This window comes from Takifugu rubripes, chromosome 11 (genome assembly GCF_901000725.2).
Source record: "Takifugu rubripes chromosome 11, fTakRub1.2, whole genome shotgun sequence".
Lineage (NCBI taxonomy): Eukaryota > Metazoa > Chordata > Actinopteri > Tetraodontiformes > Tetraodontidae > Takifugu > Takifugu rubripes.
This window is the reverse complement of record NC_042295.1, coordinates 15672098-15691336: the sequence shown is the minus strand read 5'-3', so window position 1 is coordinate 15691336 and position 19239 is coordinate 15672098. Positions and strand designations below refer to the sequence as shown.

At 50.5% G+C, this 19239-nt stretch overlaps 2 protein-coding genes across 3 annotated transcripts in view; one reads left to right on the top strand and one right to left on the bottom strand.

Annotated features, from left to right (window-relative positions):
- dpf1 (double PHD fingers 1) overlaps positions 1 to 10586 on the bottom strand; it is a 27528-nt gene extending 16942 nt beyond the window's left edge. The window contains exons 1-8 of one of the 2 annotated variants that reach the window (XM_029844192.1): positions 10447 to 10586; positions 2920 to 2949; positions 2194 to 2354; positions 1558 to 1665; positions 1310 to 1437; positions 1070 to 1159; positions 458 to 536; positions 195 to 326 (exon numbers count right to left, since the gene is read on the bottom strand). In XM_029844192.1, the coding sequence (XP_029700052.1) occupies positions 195 to 326; positions 458 to 536; positions 1070 to 1159; positions 1310 to 1437; positions 1558 to 1665; positions 2194 to 2354; positions 2920 to 2949; positions 10447 to 10559 (841 nt within the window). In that variant the 5' untranslated portion in view covers positions 10560 to 10586. Of the gene's footprint in view, positions 1 to 194; positions 327 to 457; positions 537 to 1069; positions 1160 to 1309; positions 1438 to 1557; positions 1666 to 2193; positions 2355 to 2919; positions 2950 to 10006; positions 10311 to 10446 lie in introns of those variants that run through there. The other variant, XM_029844193.1, reaches the window with a different exon arrangement.
- A 1215-nt stretch (positions 10587 to 11801) lies between these two features.
- Positions 11802 to 16766, top strand: LOC101071812 (zinc finger FYVE domain-containing protein 1). Its single transcript, XM_011608745.2, has 12 exons — positions 11802 to 11996; positions 12572 to 12853; positions 12923 to 13145; positions 13217 to 13434; positions 13525 to 13631; positions 14557 to 14665; positions 14748 to 14845; positions 14920 to 15037; positions 15156 to 15326; positions 15402 to 15591; positions 15684 to 15782; positions 15881 to 16766. Exons 1-12 carry the CDS (start codon positions 11880 to 11882, stop codon positions 16111 to 16113), a joined length of 1965 nt encoding a protein of 654 aa, XP_011607047.2. The 5' UTR covers positions 11802 to 11879; the 3' UTR covers positions 16114 to 16766.
- The last annotated feature ends 2473 nt before the right edge of the window (positions 16767 to 19239 follow it).

The window sequence follows — 19239 nt, the reverse complement described above, 5'->3', positions numbered from 1 at the left end:
CTCAGTCAGCAGCAGCAGCAGAGCAGCAGCAGCAGCAGCAGAGCAGCAGAGCAGCACTATCTATGATGCTGCAGGAGGAACATCAATAGTTCCTAATTATAATGGATCGTTGGAACGAACTACAGTAACTCCTCAGTACCTGTGAACGCACAATCGTCCCAGCTGAGACGCTGATAAATGGACCAAAGACTCACGCTTGTGGTTGTTCTTGCGCTGGAACGGTAGCGTGTGTCGCTCAGAGTCTTCCTCACCTTCCTCGTCTGCCAGGTGTGTGTGAGTGTAATGGTAACTCAGCCCTGGACGGTTCTTGTAACGCTTTCCACAAACTGTGACAGACGTGCACACACACACACACACACACACGCACACACACACACACACACACACACACACACATAAGGAAAATGAGCCTCATTTCCAGTCAGACAGAGACGGTGGGAGAGGCGACGGCGCTCACTGTCACAGACGTAAGGCTTGTCTCTGTCCTCGATGGCAGGCGGCTCCTGTCTCTTTCTCATCCCTCCAACACCACAGGCCTGCAGGAAACACACCAGCCAGAACTGAGACAACTGGATCCACAGAAACCAGGCGCAAAATCACACACACACACACACACACACACACACACACACACAAGCGCGCATGCTAATCATCTGCCCTTAGTGTTAAGCTTGACTTCCAGCAGAAGGGGGTTGATGACACCTAGCAGGGAAGCACCAGCTCCAATTAGCAGCCCTGGTGTCTGCATGTGAGCGTGTGTGTGTGTGTGTGTGTGTGTGTGTGTGTGTGTGTGTAAAAGTGTGTGATGGTGCCCAGAATACATAGTTAACACTTGATTATCTTCTCATTGGATTTCCCAAAAGAAGAGAGGAAAAAACTCTGTGTGATCTAATCAAAGTTGTGAATAATAAAGAAGGTCCCAGCAGGGGCCAAAGCTCTGGATCCAATTGTAACAGTTGTTTTCTCGGAAAATCCAAAGCAAAGCGACACAAAACTTATCATTTATCACAAGATGAGATTGAGAAAAGTTAATTCTGTAAATATAAGGACGGTCCCCCCGGCCTCCTACCCGTGCTTTGGTACGGTTCTTGCGCTTTGGAACGTCTTCCTCCATCTCGTCGACCTCCAGTTCATGAGGGAAGTCCCCCACCAGCAGCTTCTGTGGACCCGGTTCAGGAAGGGGACAGAGACAGACTGTTGGGTTCCTCCCAAACCACCTTCACCTCTTCCTCTCCTTCATGAGGCAGCCACAGACGGAGAGCGTCCAGGCGGGGGACAAGAGGACGAGGACACACCCCCGGCGTCTCACCTGACACTCGCTCATGGACTCCTCCTCCTTGGTCTCCACCTTCTTGTCCAGGGTTTCCCCGGCGAGCAGCGACTCCAGCACCGGCCCGTCTGGGACGCCGCCCTCTTTTTTTAGAGAAGCTTCGTAGTCTGAGACAACAGAAATCAGGCAGCCAAATAATAATAATAATAATCATAATAATAATAATAATAATAATCATAATAAGAACGGGTTGTCCTCGTTAATTCTTAATTATTAACTCCACTCACCGATCTTGAACTCGATGGGAACCAGTCGTGGGTCCTCCAGGATGTTCAACCGCCTCTTTTTGCGCCAGCAGCGGGCGGGGTACGTGTACAGCTGCCCGGGGGCGTGACCTGGGGGAGACGCAGCTCAGTGACCTGGTCACGTGACCTAGAGCCGCCCGTCCGTTGGGCTGAGTCATAACGGGACCGGGGACTCGCCAAAAGACAACTCAAGTTACTCAAGTTACTAAAGTTACAAACCGAGTGAGGCAACAGCCTCTTTTAAAGCAAACACACATCAACCTGCTCCCCCTGGAACAGTTGGTGCCTGGGGGGGCGTCAGCCTGGGGGGGCGTCTGCCTCCCTGCCAAGCTACACCGCTGCAAGGGGGCGGGTGAGTAAAGGAGAACGGGTAAACAGAGGAGAACGGGTAAATAAAGGAGAAGTTTAGGTGCAAAGGGGTCGGGGGGGGGGGGGTGTAAACAAAGAGGGGGGGGGGGGGGGGGGGCGGCAGGATGCTGCAGGACAATAACGAGAGCACAAGCTATGCTGCAGCACAGCAACCAGCCAAGAATGGCACACACGCACACACACACACGCACACACACACACACACGCACACACGCACACACACACACACACACGCACACACACACACACCTGGGCCGCGGTGATTCTTCTCCATCCAGATGTAACAGTTGCTCTGGGCAACACCCGTCTGGGAGTCCAGGAAGGGCAGACGCATGGAGCGCTCGGCACACAGGCGGGCGTTGTAGCTGCGGCAGTGTTCAATGGCTTCTTTATAAAACTCCTCACCAAGGCTGCAGGGTAGGAGGGTAGGAGGGTAGGGGGTAGGGGGGTAGGAGGGTAGGAGGGTAGGGGGGTAGGGGGGTAGGAAGGTAGGGGGGGTAGGGGGGTAGGAAGGTAGGAGGGTAGGAGGAGCAGGGGAGGGCAAGGAAGAAGAATTGTTGAAGGTGAACGGCAAAAAGAATTTCAGTTTAACATTGACAGGATGCTCCCTCCTCCCTCCCTCCGTCCTCCCTCCTTCCTTCCTCCCTCTTCCCTCCCTCCTTCCTCCTTCCTCCCTCTTCCCTCCCTCCCTCCTCCCTCCTCCCTTCCTCCCTCCTTCCTCCCTCCTCCCTCCCTCCTCCCTACTCCCTCCCTCCCTCTTCCCTCCCTCCTTCCTCCTTCCTCCCTCTTCCCTCCCTCCCTCCTCCCTTCCTCCCTCCTTCCTCCCTCCCTCCTCCCTCCCTCCTCCTTCCTCCCTTCCTCCCTCCTCCCTCCTCCTCCTCCCTCCCTCCTTCCTCCTTCCTCCCTCTTCCCTCCCTCCCTCCTCCCTCCTCCCTCCTCCTTCCTCCCTCCTTCCTCCCATCCTTCATCTCTTACCTGTTCTTGATGACGGCTCCTCCAGACTGCCTGCAGGAAGAAAGAAAACAAGAGAAGTGGTGAGTCACTGTTCTCCACCACCATCGCTGACGTTCTCTCCCCCTTTTTTCTGCTGGACGTTGTTGTTGTCTCATATTTAACTTTCACCCTCAATCACACACTTTTCTCTTTTTCATCTCCCTGCTCGCTCCCTCGCTCTCTCTCTCCTGTTAATCACTCCTCTCCTGTGTCTTCATGCTGAGTGCAGACATCAAGGTCACACTGTTATACCACACACACACACGCACACACACACACACACACACACACACACACACACACACACACACGCACACACGCACACGCACGCGCACGCACACGCACACACACACACACACACACACACACACACACGGAGTGCAAGGCCACAGCAGCGACGCAGCAAATGCTTGGATGTGTTGTGCGGCAGCGAGAAGGTGTTGGTGTTCAAGTGCAACATCAGCAACAACTGGGCTGTTTTTAATCCCTCGCTTCCTTCCTTGCTTCCTTGTTTCCTTCCTTCCTTCCTTTCTAAAGTCGAGTCCTCGGCAGATGCTGGCGAGGCCTGACAGCCTGCGCGGCGTCCTCAAACCTGCTAAACCAGCTCAGCGACCCCGGGGTCATCGGCGGTCACGTGTAAACGATGTGGTCAGGGCATCGACGTGTGGGCGGCGGCGTGCCGGCGTGCCGGCGTGCCTGCTGTCAGCTGTGTGTGAGGGTCGCGACCCTTCGTGGCCGTTGAGATGTGGGCGAGGACCAGGAGGCACCGCTCATCCACTCACTTCTGTCCCGAGAACCCACCTGAGAAACGAAGGTCTCGATCTGCCCGTTAAAAACTCCGTTTCTAAAACTGCTGCTCTGCATCAGACGTCCTCAGACTTTTTATTCTGACTGATGAAGAAATAATAAAAAAAAACTGCATTTTTGTGTCTGTTTGAACACTTAATAGGAACTTTTATTTCATCTGAGATCCAAACCTTCGAGCCCTGTTTTGGTGATTCAGATATAAAAGAATAATGTTGAACATTAATGTTGTTGCATCTTAGCTAGCTAGACTCAAATCCTGAGACACCCACAGACTCCAGAATGAATGATGGTGAAGGTCTTGCTTGCGTTTACTGAGAGGATAAAAAACTTCAAGGCTGCAGAAGTGGACAAAATTGGCAGAAGGAGACAGAACCCAGGACCCTGTCCCACCGAACCCCCCCCTTCCCCGTCCTCCATCCCTCTCTCCTTTAGTGCTGCAGGAATCAGCCTCATCAATGATCAGATGACAGCTGTAGAAATGGCTTCTTTCAATTTGGCTGCTCTCAATCTCCTTAAACTGAGATGGAGGAGCCATGTTTGCCTGATGTGGGGGTGCTGCAAGTCCAGGCTGGGGGGGGGGGGGGGGGGGGGGGGGGGTCCAGGAAAGAGGACAGGACTCACAGAGAAAAAGACAATAGGAGACAGCGTGGACAAAGACTAAAGTACTGAACCAACAGATCATGGTGACACGTGAAAAGAGTGTGTGATAACGCTGCCGTGAAGCCCCTAATTCACTTAAGATGCTATCAAAGACCGGCTGGAAAATGATCCTCTACAGCTTTTAAACTTAAAAAATAAATAAAAGAAGAAAATTCCAGCATGAACATGAAGAGCAAAGTCATCAAACACTCTTATTGTCCAGGTTTGCCTGACAAATATCAGGATACCTGAAGAGCAAACAGAATAAATCAGCTGTCACATCAGCGTGCACACACACACACACACACACACACACACACACACACACACACACACACACACACACACACACGCACACACACAGATTGAAAGTAAACACACCTGATGCGAGTCTGCTTTGTTTTTTCCTGCGTGTGCGACCTCTGCTAAGTCACCGCGCGACATTCCCGCCTAAGAGCAACGCTAACCTTTAGCTAAGCTAGCAGTTCTGTCACTCTGGCGTTACAGTTTCACATTTACAGCTCAAATCTTTTCCTTGACGACAGCGAGAGCGTCGCAGCCCTGATTCTGCATCATCCTGGAGACTCAACAATGATTTTATCCCAGTAATATTGGGTAGGGAAGCGTTCCCAGGCCCAGCTCCCAGCAGGGACCCTGGGATGGACGACTGGTTTCTATTCCCACCCAGTATAGAAAGGTGACGCCAATGAGGGGGGACGTAGCACGCAGCAGCGACCATTAAGCTTAGCTTAGCTGACAACTCTTGACACGTAAAATGAGGGCAGCAGAGGCTGAGCTTAATCTGCTCCTCCGACAAACCGCACGTGCACGATGCCCGCGATGACATCACCCTCCGCTTTGATGATCTTTGATGGTCTTTGATTCCTACAGCAACAGCAGAAACTCCAGTAAATAATATATGGGAGTGTTTTCAGTGTCGAGACCCTTCTAGTGGTGGGAAACGGGTCTGAGTTTCATCTCTGTGTAACTGCAACACACACAAATATATGTAAATATTAGAAAATAGGCAGTATTGTCAACCGCATAAATTGTGGCTGCAGACAGCACATATTAAATTCATAGAATCAAAAGAGAAGGGGATGAGAATGCCCCAAGCACTTGGTGTGTGTGGTGTGCGTTGTGTGTGTGTGTGTGTGGTTTGTGCGTGCGCATGTTCATGACACCTAAACCCACAATGAGCTGCCAGACACAGTCGGCACTGAGCAAACAGCAGGGAGAGAGAGCATGAAAACACTGAACATGAAAATGTGATACTGGCAAAAACAGTCTCACACACACACACACACACACACACACACACACACACACACACACACAATTAACCACCCAATTAGTGCCTACTCTAAAGATATAGAAACAGAGAGCTCCCCCTAGAGGTCAAACTACATTATTGGCAGACGGTTATTGAATATGTGAGGGAAAATAAAAATTTATAGAAAACACTTGTTTTAAAAAAAAAAAATTATATACATATACATATATATATATATATGACACATTAGTAAGATTAGGAAATCAAACCAAATAAATTATCAATTAGTCTATATGTTAATGAGTTCGAAAGGACCGAGAGATTATCAATTTATCTAGAACACACACCTGTGTCATCTACCTCTTTTCATCCCTGCATTTAGTCCCATATTTATACACACACACACACACACACACACACACACACACACACACACACACACACACACAGAGTGATGTTGTCTGGTGCAGTGAAGAACTCATGTCAGGCGGCCTGCTACTGTACTCCTCCTCCCCTCCCCCAAACCCAGCCCTTCTATGGCTGAACTCAACAGATTAAACTATGCAATATCACCCTTACCAATTCACCCCTCCTCCTCTCCTCACCTCCCCCTGCCTCACCACCCTCAATTCAATTTCTTCTCTCTCTCGCTCTTTCTCTGACTCTCTGAGTGGAATGATTTGTCTTTTTTCTCCCTTTTCCCAATCTGTGCGCGAGTGCATGTGCACATGAACATGTTTCCTTGTTCCTCTGAAGATTGCTGGGCTGCAGTGGCATGTGTGTGTGTGTGTGCGTGTGCGTGTGTGTGTGCTTATCAGATAGGGCTTTATGTGCTGGTGTACCAAAAATAATTGTGAAAGAGCACAATTACATAAAAAAGCAGCGCTGCCCCTGTGTGACTGTAGTGGCAGAGCTTTGTGACACACACACACACACGCACACACACACACACACGCACACACACACACACTGCTTGACAGTGACAGACAGACACATGGACAGACAGGCACCAGGCTGCATGTCGTGGCGTACACGTGCATGGGCAGGCATCTGTGACCATCACCAGCTGGAAAACATCAGGCTTCCTTCAGTCGCTGTCCCAGCGCTGCATTTGCACGTGTGTGCACGCGGTGCGTGCGTGCATGTGCGCGTCTGCTTGAACGAGACGGAGGCAGCGCGAGGACAGGACACAAAGGCCGGGCGGTGCGACGCCTCGTGTCGCTGCTGTCAGAACTTTGGTGTCACAGCGTGATTTTAATGACGACGTGCGTTTGTGCCGTCTCCGCGCGTCTCCTGCTGCTGTCCACTGGCACGCGCGTCTTGCTTATAAAAAATGCATGTGTGTTTTTTATATTTGTAGCTCTGCCTCCAAATGCTCAGTCACATTAGTCTCGTGCATGCAGACTGGTCGTATTTATGTGCGTGCACGCTCCGCGTGTGGGTGTATACAGCCCAGAGCTAGCTGCATTGTGCACTGAGGGCAGTACATCAGGCTAAGGCAATCTACCTCTGAACAGCTCCTTCAGGTGAGATTTATCACCACTGCACTTGGCCCCTTATTATGGCAATGGATTCCCTACCTCTGTATCTGCTGTGCATGCGTGCGTGCGTGCGTGCGTGTTTTCTTACACCCCCCTCACCCCCTCTCCATTGCATCCTTATTAAAGTGCTGCAGAGGAGAAGAGCCATTGGGCTGTGTTGACTCCACCCTCGACAACTCCTGAAATGAATCCACAGGACAGGAACAGACACTCAGGGCAGAATCAAATTGGGAATGACTTCTGAGGAGAGGAAAAATTTGGCTCCCTTCATTCCATTTTGGACTACAAGTTGCAGGCAGTGGGAACTACAAATTCCACAGTTCCTGGCTGGAAGTCATGCAAGGTCCTAAAGCAGTGGAGCTGACTGGCAGTTAGGTAGCACTGGAGAAATAGGTCACGGAGCTAAAAATACCTATCCACGTCTCTCTCTTTCTCTTTTCCTCTCTTTATCCTGTCTTATCTAAAAGTAAAAAGTAAAACAGAAAGTCTAAATAAGTGGATGATGAAAAGAATAACTTCAGACGAGAAATACCCTTAAAAACATCAGACCCCGGGCCCATTCCCACTGGAATAAAGCACGAAAAGGGAACGCGCACGTGCACGCATGTCCACGCACACGCACGAGGATGCTGCGCGAGAACGAAATGGAGAGATTGAAAGAGGAGGAAAGATCTAGAAATGGATGCTGTGGTTTGGAACGTCACGTGGGGCTGTTTGCACACAGAGCCGGTTATTACATGGAACTCATTTAGCCGGGCTCAGCCAGGCAGGGCAGGAATAATATCATATAGGCGCGTGCACAACTGCTGCCAGCACCACCGTCTTATCTACAACTCCCCACTCTGAGCCGCACTAAAAAGTCCGTTTGCTCAGATATATCCAGCACATCCAGCGCCAGCGGAAAACGTGAACACCTTACATAATCAAATTCTCCCAGTAATTGAATTGAAGGATTTGATCTGTTTTTAAGGGGGGAACGTCGCACGTGCAAAGGCAGAGCTTGTGTAAATTGACACATTCCGACAGTGAATCTGAAGTAAAACCCTTCAAATGGAACTCTCAGGAATATGCAGCCCTGCAAGATTTAGGGGATCTGGCAACGTGCGCGGGGACTTTCCTCCTGCACGTTCTTCAGCTGTGTGGATATTAAAGTGGTGACATGTGAAGACAATGTAAAGAAGCCCGGTGAGGAACCACCGGGAGACCTCAAAAGGGAGGGAGAACCGGGGAGAAGGGGGGTGGCAACTGAGACAGAGGGAGACGGTGGAAGTGATGAAGATGGAGGAACATGTGATGGGACCAGAGAGGAAATAGGAAGAGATTGAGGAGAGGGAAGGGAGAGAGAGATTAGACTGTGCTCTAATCCAGCAGGGAGATCTGGAGGGACGACTGGTCAGGAAAGGCCCAGAACACACACACACACGCACACACGCACACGCACGCACACACACGCACACACACACACGAACCCTCCGTGCTCCGTGCCGCCTGACGCCGACCAACACTGACAGAATTTATACCCAATGAATCCCTCTCGTGCTCACACATGCATTAGCGTGCACATGGCCCGAGAGGCAACAAACTTTGAGGACATTTAAGGTCTCCCAGACTGATTATGTGTCACTTTTGCTGAGAAGACCTGGGATTTGTAACGTCCCAATGTAAAGGAAGTGTGTTTCTAGATGTGCTGCTGATCTGGGCTTGTTTACCAGCTGATCACAGCACCAACTGGAGCTCAGTTCAGCTCCCACTGCTTAACGATGACATTTATATAGTGTATGAGACATTAAAGGCCCGTTAATAGCTGTGGCCTTGTGTCATAAATGTATTGTCAGACGCTGAATTGAAGCATTGTGCCAGCATCCCCGCAGGTCTCAATCTGGCAACTTTGTTGCTGAGACGGATGTCTTCTAAAGCCTGAGCACTGAACCAGACCACCACTCGTTCCTAATTTCCGCCTCCTTTTCCTGATATTGTGACGCCACGCAAACATGGTTATTGCATGCAAATCAGAGGATTTAATCCCCTGGATGTGGTTTCGATGAGAGTCCCAAGAGGAAACGGGGACGCTTTGGCATTAGTGCTTCGGGGGTGTCATTTTAGTATTTTAAAGTTAAGCTTATTCGTTATTATTGACATGTTAACGCGACGTGCGCTAATTTGCATGCGAACCAAACACTGAAAAGGCATCAGAGTCCATCGTGACAGTTCTGCTCCATCGGTACCATCCGTCTTTGCTGTCAGGTGCGCTTCCCAACACGCACGTACAGGACAGTCGCTCGTGGAATTACACGAAATGTCGCCTGTGTCTGCGGCTGACAGACGGGGAATCTGTGCTCAGGTGAATGTGCGGCACATCCGACCTGCGCCCCTCTGGTTTTTGCGCACAGGTCTGTGACTTTTCTTTGTTTCTCACCGCCGGAGCGTTCGTGTGCTCCAACACTCCGCGGCTGAGTGTTTATGCTCCAACTATCCTGCCCTTTCCCCGGCTCGATCCGCGCGAGTCCGCGCTGCCAGTCGCGCATCAGCCACCTTTCTGGCCGGCAGCCCAGGCGGGCAGCAGGCGTCTGCATTCCGTCTCAGAAACACACAACAGGAGCGCGGCCCAAAACGCACAAAGAGGAAACTTCGCGTGGCTGGAAAGCTCGTTCGCGGGGATGCAGCTCTGCTGAAGCGCGATTTCTTTAGGCGAATCTCATCTAAAGCTTCACTGCGCGCTACAGATGAAGGCAAGTCCCGGAGTTTAGCGGTGGATTCCGCGCGTCTGGCAGCGGCGGCGACACCGCAGCCTCGGCTCCACTCTGCCTACCTGTTTCATAAAGGTGCAGACAGCTACTGTACAGCGGTATAAGCTCTCCGCCTCCCCGCCGCCTCTGCCTGGCTCCGGCCGTCAGCTTGGCTGGCTGCACTGGCCAGGGACACACCGGGTCACCCAAATCTACCTCCAGCATTCCTCCATATCCCCGCGCACACGCGGCTGTTGGCACCGGGCAACGCTTACAAGGATTCTGCTCACAATCATTTCCACATGTCTTAAAAAGAACCCTCCGCTTTCTACAAATAGAACTTTTCTATGCTGTTAAATCTGCCCGCTGACATTGTGTCCGCCTGTGCTGTTTGCGTGGCACGTAAGGATGTTTTGGCAGCCCATACAGAGAAATATCTGGGAATTTAAAGGTCTGAAAATGCAGTGACAGCATGCAGAAACACACAAAGGCGCAAATGCTGAGGAAATGTCGCTTTACTTACGTTTTCAGGGGGTTCTGCACCGCTGTGGCCATTTTGGTATAGTATGATAGAATGCAACACTGCAGAGCCCGGTATTGTACATGAAATGTAGCAGCTATTTCAATTTCATTCATTCTCTGGGGCTGCGGCTGCAGGGAACAACCAATGGGAGGCGGGAGCGCCCTGTGACAGCTTTGGGGAAGTGTAGTTTTTACGCACGGCGACGTGAGACGCGCCGGAGAGCAGCGCACTACATGTACCGGCGGGGATTGCGGTTTCAGCGGACCACAGTCCCGCCTCGAACTCGTAAGGGCAAGTCCCACCCCACCTCCCCCAGTTCCGAATTCAAATTAAAAAATGTCTACAGTTATGTGGAGGCTGGGTTGCAGCCAGGATTGTCAGCCAGTCTGAGGATGCCGGTGGTGTTCTGGTCCTCTGCTCTGCATCGCTGCATTCGGATAAAGATGAGCAGATCTGCACCGTAAACTTGGATTTAATGTTTTATAGAAATGTAAGAGAATCAATGGAGAAAAACATAGGTAGAAATTAGTCCACGTTTGCATATGGGCGTAATATTGGGTTGTATATTCATATATTTGGGGGTAAATTACCGGTAGTCGCATCACCTGAGAGGTGGTTGATGGGCCCGCTGCTAATCTTACTGTATATTATCCTGGTCACTTAGATCAGCTTTAATTATTCATTAATCTGAGGTGATGGGTTGGCAGCAGGACTAGAATTGATTCTTACAGACGTTTGTCTGTCATGGTTGAGTTTGAGCAAAGTCTGGGGCCCTTTCCAATCTCCTAATCCTGCCCTTTCGTTTCCTCACTGCAAAGGAAGGAAGGAAGGAGGGAAGGAAGGAAGGAAGGAAGGAAGTTTCTCCCTGTCATGTACAGCAGTGGCGCCACACTGAAGTCATTCAGTGACATGTGATATTTATAGAGCTGTGCCTGTGCTAACAAATATTTAATGAACATTAGCGAACAGCTAACGTGGCACCAGAGTTGGAATGAAACGAGCTCTGATGCTTCGATTCAACACTTTTAATTCTTGTGTGTGTTTTAACCACTGTGAACAGGATGATGAATAATCCTTAAATTTAAGACATTTTAAACTCTGTTTAGGATTACTTATATAGATGTTCTCACATATACATTATTTGTTTGTGTTTGTAATTGGGTTTTTGTTAATATTTCATTTCATATTGGCAAATTTTAAGATTTTTCTGGTAAATTGTAATGCCCAATTCTGACCACCCGGGGGTGCTAATGTACCAGACATACCCGCCTGCGTCAGGAATTACGTATGAGGTCACAGCCACGCGCCGTCTCAGCTCCGCCCCCAGCATCCAGCGTTCACGCGCTGATGTTTTGATTGGCAGATAAACCAGAAGTCATGTTGAACTTTCGTTTTCTGGTCGCCACAAATGTGTTGACAAGTCATTAGAAACGATGTCAGAAATTCTCATGAAGGAAATGGAGAACATTTCATTAGATCCCGTAAAAGCGAAGAAATGTCCCCGTAGTATTTCGAGTTTTCTTCTGGTGGACGAACAAGAAAACCTGCAGGTAACTTAGCTAACTAACCTAGCCAATGCTAACACTTAGCCGCTAAGCTAAAAGAGACAACACATTAAGTCAGGCCTAAAGCCTTAGATTGCCTTTAACACAACGGATACATCCAGTAAATAATATTCTTAGAATGGCTTCAAGGAAGAGTCTCCTCGATGTTAACCAGTCATTAAATAGCTTGCGTCTGTGTCTTACTTATCCTCAAAATATGTGTTTTTGTTTGTCCTTCATCAATTCTCGTTAGGTAGGTTAATGTTCATGACAGTGGTTAGCTGGAAAAACCTCATCTGGACCGATTTAACTAGCCACAACAAGAGCAAGGACATTTCAAAGGTGTTGAGCCTGTGTTACATGAGTATGACTGCTTATGGGCGTTTCCCAGGTGAGCCAGCACAGCTCACCTGAGACTCCCTCCTGTTAGTGTTGTTACAGCAGCATAAAGTGCAGCTGATATTTGCAGTGTTCTGTGTAGCCTGGAGATCCACAGAACCGCTGCTAGGCATCACCGCCTGGTGCCATGGAGCTTAGAATCCACTGTATAGCTGTAAACATCGCTACTTTTCTCCCTTCAGATCCGCAGCGAGTCTGATTTTGTGGACAAACTTGGTTGTGGAGATGTGGCCGGAGTCAAGGTCATCTCTGTCTTTGGCAACACGGGCGATGGCAAGTCCCACACTCTGAACAGCATTTTATTTGGGGGAGCCGAGGTGTTCTACACATCCAAGTCCCCCAGCTCCTGCACGGTGGGCGTGTGGGCTGCGTACGACCCCGACCTCAGCCTGATTGCCCTCGACACCGAGGGACTTCTGGGAGCTGCAACCAGTCAGAACCAGAGAATGCGACTTCTGTTGAAGGTAATGATGACTGGGTGAGACAGAAACAGCCAAAAGAAGCCAAGTCTCCATATTCTCTTCTCCTTCTAGGTGCTGGCCGTGTCTGATATCGTAATCTATCGCACGCGGGCAGAACGCCTCCACAATGACATGTTCATATTCCTGAGCAGCGCTTCAGGGGCTTACCTGAAGCACTTCACCCCAGAGCTGCGGGCCCTTTCCAGTCGTTGTGGTCTGGACGTGCCGCTCTCCTCACTGGGGCCGGCTGTGATCATCTTCCAGGAGACGACGCACACCCAGTTGCTCGGTCACGGTGGGCAGATTTCCTGACTTTAACACGTGCATTAAAGGTTAAACCAGCGTGATTTTTGTTAACCTGTCCAGAGTCCAAGGTGGCTGGTAGCGCTGACACCATGCTGCAGAGGCGCTTTCATGACCTGAGCCTGGGGACAGAAGCCTTCAGCTCTGTGCAGTACGTCGGGACTCAGACCATCACCCCCCCCACCGACTACACCAGGCTGCTGGAGGCCGTCAGGCAGCAGGTCAAAAACACTCACACTCGGTCCCCTCGACAACCTGCCATCGTTTTCCAGGCTCTGGAGGTCAGCGGCAGCTTTTATGTGCCAAGAGTGACTCTTGCACTGAGATTAATTTTATATTTTGCTTTTCTTATCTGGGTTTTGTTCCCTCAGGCTCTCAGCGACCGTTTCTGTGGGGAGCTGGCGGATGACAAAATGACCCTGTACTCCTTCTTTCCAGATGAATATTTCACCTGCTCTGCTGTCTGCCTCAGCTGCAAGTGAGCCGCCTCCGACCGTAGCAACCGTCTCCCTTCTCTGACCCCAACCTTTCCTCCTTTCTCCTGAATTGGACTTTTTTCTTTCGTCCCATCCATTGCTGCCACCGGCCGTTTGTTACTCTCAGATCAGCACATTTAGGAAAAGAGGCTTCTGCAGAGCCAGAAGTCTGGATGTTGCTAATCAGGTCAAAGTCCAACAGCATGGCCACGGCTGACTGGAGAGATGCCTCCTGCTCACCAAAATCTGAACTCTCTTTATATCATACACAGTTTCAGAAATCACGTTGTTTATTGTGAAATGAGTCGTGAAGCTGAAATCTGTTGTCTTTCATGATGAAGTGACTTTTATACCAGAATATATAAAACCTAATTCTGAAAAAGAGAAAAAAAACAAAGGCACCATGTTGGGAAAAGTATCCAAAAAAGCCTTAAAGCACGGAAAAACTGGTGAAAAGAACCGGGTTTAAAAAGGGAGCCCTGTATGAAGGGTTAGGGTAGGGTTAGTAGGGCAGTAGAACAGCAGGTGGGCGTCCAACAGCAGATCGTTTAAAAGGGCCGACAGAGACACACAAAAGGGCAACTTTAAGATACAAAGAATTCACAATCACAAAAGGGCAAAAAAAACCCAACAATTTTTCATTTAGTCCAGGAAAAGTTGGAGCCCTCAATGTTGTCCAGTGTGTCTCCTGTTGGAGGAGGTTTTTACGCTGCTCACCTGCTCTGGAGACCCGGGACCCTCCGTCCTCCAGACAGACTCGCGTATAAAACGGGATGTTCAGGTGTTTTGGGGCAGGGAAGACGCGGCTCTTCCCAGTGACGGGGCTCGTGCCGCCCCCCCCCCCTCGTCACCTGAACGGTGGACCGCTGCTCCTGTCACCCGTGTCCCCGTTGACGCGCTTGTGCTCTGCTTCCACCTCTCACCCAGCATTCGCTGTAAAAATGGAATGAACCATCTGCGGGACAGGGTGCCCCACTTGGCGGACGGGCTGTGCCAGTACGCTCACCAGTACAACAACAAGGTCCTGATCTGCAAGGTAAGAGTGCTTCCAACACCTGCACGGTCCAAGTCCTGGTCCCAGGACAAGCTTTGGACTCTTCTCTGCTCCACCGTTCCAGCGTTGCTATGAAGGAGGCAGGGAAGTGATCGTGGTGCCCAAGACGTCGGCGTCCTCCGACAACCCTTGGTTTGGCCTGGCTAAGTACGCCTGGTCCGGGTAAGTGGAGATTGGGGTATAAACGTGTCCCCCCTCCCCCTGAGAACCACTTCACCGCCTCCACCTTCTCTCAGCTTTGTGTTGGAGTGCGTCAACTGTGGCGTGATCTACCGCAGCAGACAGTACTGGGTGGGAAACCAGGACCCCGAGAGCGGCGTGGTACGCTCCGAGGTCAAACACGTGTGGGAGGGGGTGAGTACCAACACCCCCCATCGCTGCTGCTCATTTCCTCATTTATGAGTCCAATTGTTTTGATGACTTTGATGTCCAGCAGAATATCTGCAGCTTTATTCCTCTTTGTTTCTCTCAGTCAGATACTTTCTTGACCACGAACCAGAATGCTGCTCAGAGGGTTCTGGACGGGATGAACTACGTGATCCAGTCTGTGTCCGAGTACAGCACCGGCCCCACTAAAGCTGTCACAGCCTGGCTCACGGACCAGGTGGCGCCGCCGTACTGGAGACCCAACACAGAGATCACGGTGAGGACCGAGACATGCGCGCAGCTTCCGTGACTATTAAAGCCTCTCACCGTGGGGGGGGGGGGGTTCTCTCAGGCCTGTCATGGCTGTCAGAAGGTGTTCATGGAAGCAGAGAGGAAGCACCACTGCAGATCATGCGGGGAGGGCTTCTGCCACCCCTGTTCGGGTCACAGGATGCCGGTGCCAGAGCGAGGCTGGGGCAGCAGTCCTGTCAGGGTGTGTCAGACCTGCTACCAGCAGGGGGCGCCGGCTGTGGACAGCCAGGGTGAGACGCCCCTCGTCTGTTGGCACCACATGAGAGCAAGCTTTACCTTTCCAGAGGTCCTGTGGCCTTAATGGGTCTGATCTGTCTCCCAGTGTGTAAGGCAGAGCCTCGTGGGGTCATAGCCCGCAGGGTCACAGAGGTAGCCCAGTCCACGCTGGACATGGTCTCCTCAGCCGTGGACTACCCTCTCTGTGAGTGTTCACGCAGATCAGCATCATCTGTCGGACCGTCGGTCTGTTGTGTCACCGGTAGTGCACAGTAGTGATGAGACCTGTGGTGATCTTTTCAGGTTTCGTGAAGGATGTGGCCAGGCCAGACTACTGGGTCCCGGACCAGGACATTGCTCAGTGCCACCAGTGCTCTAAAGCCTTCACAGCGTCCATGTCCAAGCACCACTGCCGGGCCTGTGGGCAGGGTGTGTGTGGGCCCTGCTCCAGCCACCTCAGAGCCGTTCCCTCCCGGGGCTGGGACCACCCGGTCAGAGTGTGTGACGGCTGCCACGCTCGCACTGAAACCCTGTGACCCACTCAGAACCCCACTTTTAAAGAAGCACTTTGTCGGATCAGGTCCTGAAAGGGGGCAAAACAGGAGATGAGCGGTGAACACATCAACCAGTCAGAACTGGAACCAGCGTTGTGTGTGTGTGTGAGTGCTAATCTCGGCCTTTTGGCTCATCCTCCACCCTCGACCAACTGGTGTCACCAAAGCGATGGAGTCCTCAGAGGGAGCATCAGGGGTGGGTTCCCTCTCCCCTCGTGTTGCAACTGCTCTGCAGCACGCTGCCCAATTTTTAAAATCACTTTTAAATCCTCTAGAAATAAAGAATTAACCTCACGTAAGGGCTTAAAAATCAATAGATTCTGGTTATTGGGAGTTTTTCCTTAGAACCGAAAACTCCTGATTTCACTGGAATATGAAGCAAAGGTGGAGTTTTGGTCATTTTAGTAAATGTAGCACCGACACTTTGAACATTCCATCACAGTATGGAAATGGCCGAGTACGGATGTAGGCTCAATATACTGTAGAGCCAGTTATAGCCATCTTTAAAGGGAGGTTTTCTCTATAAACTCATGGATGCCTAATTTTTCTCACATTTTATCAATGTTTGGAGATTGTAATTATCCTTTTTTAATGAATTAAAATGAAAGCAGTTTTGCATCTGCAGATGCATTTAATAAGCGTATCCAAGCTTTCCTTTCTACTCATTTCATGCTTTACTTGCATTAAAGGACAATTAAATTACCCTACAAAAGTAACTGAATAAAGAAACGTTTCTCATTGCACTAGTCTAGAGAAGAGACTTGACACCGTTGAGGCATTTCAGGTTTATTTAGCCTAAACTAGTCTAAAATCCATTTGGATTCAGCTTTTGCTAGGCTCATCTGAGCGCTGCTGCCACGCACGCATGCAGAACCTAAGTTAATTTGCTCCGGCCTAATTGGGTTGTGAAGGAAGTGAGCGCTGCTCCACAGACGGCCACTCATCCATATTAGTGTTGTGACCTTTAGATAACCTTCAGCCAAAGGTTGCACACAACATTTTAGTCCTTTAACAGACCCTTTACAGTGACCTGGAGTGAGAGACAATGCAGCCTCGTGCACTCGAGGCCTCCTGGGCGGCTCCAGGCTGACGGGGCAGAGCTGTGAGGAGCGACCGGACCGGGAGATGCTTGGTTGGCTGGGAAACCCAGGAGCTCGGTCCGAACCAGGAGCTCGGTTCAAACCAGGAGCTCGGTCCAAACCAGGAGCTCGGTCCGAACCAGGAGCTCGGTTCAAACCAGGAGCTCGGTCCAAACCAGGAGCTCGGTTCAAACCAGGAGCTCGGTTCAGGATCAGGTTGGACACGTTGGTCCTCCATCCATGCAGACATGTCTGAGGCAGTTTGAGCCTGAAGAGCTGGTGGGGGGAGCTGACCTTGAATAATAACCTCAATAAACTGAATTTTTACAAAACGTCCCAGTTGTGCATATTTGTTGCTCTTTTGTTTAGTGTGTGTGTGTGTGTGTGTGTGTGTGTGGGGGGGGGGGGGGGGTAGTGTAAGTACGCATGCGCGGATTAACCGCGATTTGAACAATCCAGAAGATCGATTTCAGTTTATGGGATCGATGACATCGAGCATTCGCCTTGTGATTCCTAGATCCGCCACATGGAGGCAGTATATGAATGACGCCAGTGGCAGTGACGTAAGCACGGGACCGGTCCGGCCAGGGGAGGGGGCCCGCTGAGAAGTCTTACACCGGTTCTGAGTTATTGGGTCTTAAATAACGAGTCTGAATGTTCGGTTGTAGTGATCCACTGGCTCACATGAGTCACGCGTGAAAGGCGTCTCTCTTTGATGACGCATGTATTATTTACATTGGTGACGTCACATACGTCCCCGTCAACATGCTGAAAGGAGATTTTTAAGATTACATAAGCGACCATTATGGTATGGCCGTTACATGGCAACAGAACAACACACATTAACCCCACAGGAAGTTAAAAATGCACTTTAGAGGATTTTTATATTAATGAACAACTGAGTCAGAAAGTGACTCACCTGGTGACACGAGACGCCGCTGGCTCCGTTTCTGGGGCTGCAGCTCAGCGCGTGGCTTCATCTGTTGTAAAGGATCACAGGAAATCCCCCTGATCCAACGGTGGTTTACCCACTTCAGGCCACTCCGGCCTTGGGAAGGAAAGTGGGTTGAACCACCTTAAAACAGCTGCAGCAGCTGTTTTTAACGCACCCTGTGTGACCTCGGTGACCCCACTGAGCCTGCGTGACCTCGGTGACCCCACTGAGCCTGCGTGACCTCGGTGACCCCACTGAGCCTGTGTGACCTCGGTGACCCCACTGAGCCAGGGTCACGCCCTTTAAAAACAAGCACATTCTCTAAATTACACACATACTTGATACACACTCGGTTCATTAAGGTGAAAAACTCCTTTTTCGAGTGCAACAAATCACAGGTGTTGTAAATTAACATTTCACTGTGTAGCCATGGTAACCAAGCATCCCCATCTGTGTAAGCTGTAATTCTCATGCAGCCAATGTTAACAGAAGTGTCACTTACCCACATGCACTGTAATCCTTTATTCTGTCTGGACCAGAATGCCTGTATCTTTCCCCCAGATTGACCTTCAACTAGAGATTAGAGCGTTTGTTTACCTCCGACATCCTATAGACGTCCATACAATACCTGAGGCTGAAGAGACGTTCACACAGGGACGGAGCTGCTTCACACATGCTACACACTCATGTGTGAATGGACAAAACTGATCTGATTCTCTGGACTGAATCGGGACAGAGTACGATGTCCAAGAGATACTGATGCACCACAGCGGAGCTCTGCGTGTGTGTGTGTGTGTGTGTGTGTGTGTGTGTGTGTGTGTGTGTGTGTGTGTGTGTGACCCTTTAGAAGAAAAGCAGCCTTGTCTGGTCACATTAGTGACCCGAGTTGCGGTGGCACCGCCGCGCCGCCCGGCCAGCCAACTAGAGGAGAGCGCCATGGGACTCGAGCGCCATGGGACTCGAGCGCCATGGGACTCGAGCGCCATGGGACTCGAGCGCCATGGGACTCGAGCGCCATGGGACTCGAGCTGCAACCACGTCACATCCGTTTGTTGGGCTTCATTTAAACAATAATTTGATTTCAGAAAAGTCAGT

Excerpts from the sequence above, each read along its gene's own strand:
- LOC101071812 (XM_011608745.2), top strand. The coding sequence starts at position 11,880 with ATGTCAGAAATTCTCATGAAGGAAATGGAGAACATTTCATTAGATCCC. Across the intron at positions 11,997-12,571 it reads ACGAACAAGAAAACCTGCAG|ATCCGCAGCGAGTCTGATTT; the intron begins GTAACTTAGCTA and ends TTCTCCCTTCAG. Across the intron at positions 15,038-15,155 it reads TCAAACACGTGTGGGAGGGG|TCAGATACTTTCTTGACCAC; the intron begins GTGAGTACCAAC and ends TGTTTCTCTCAG.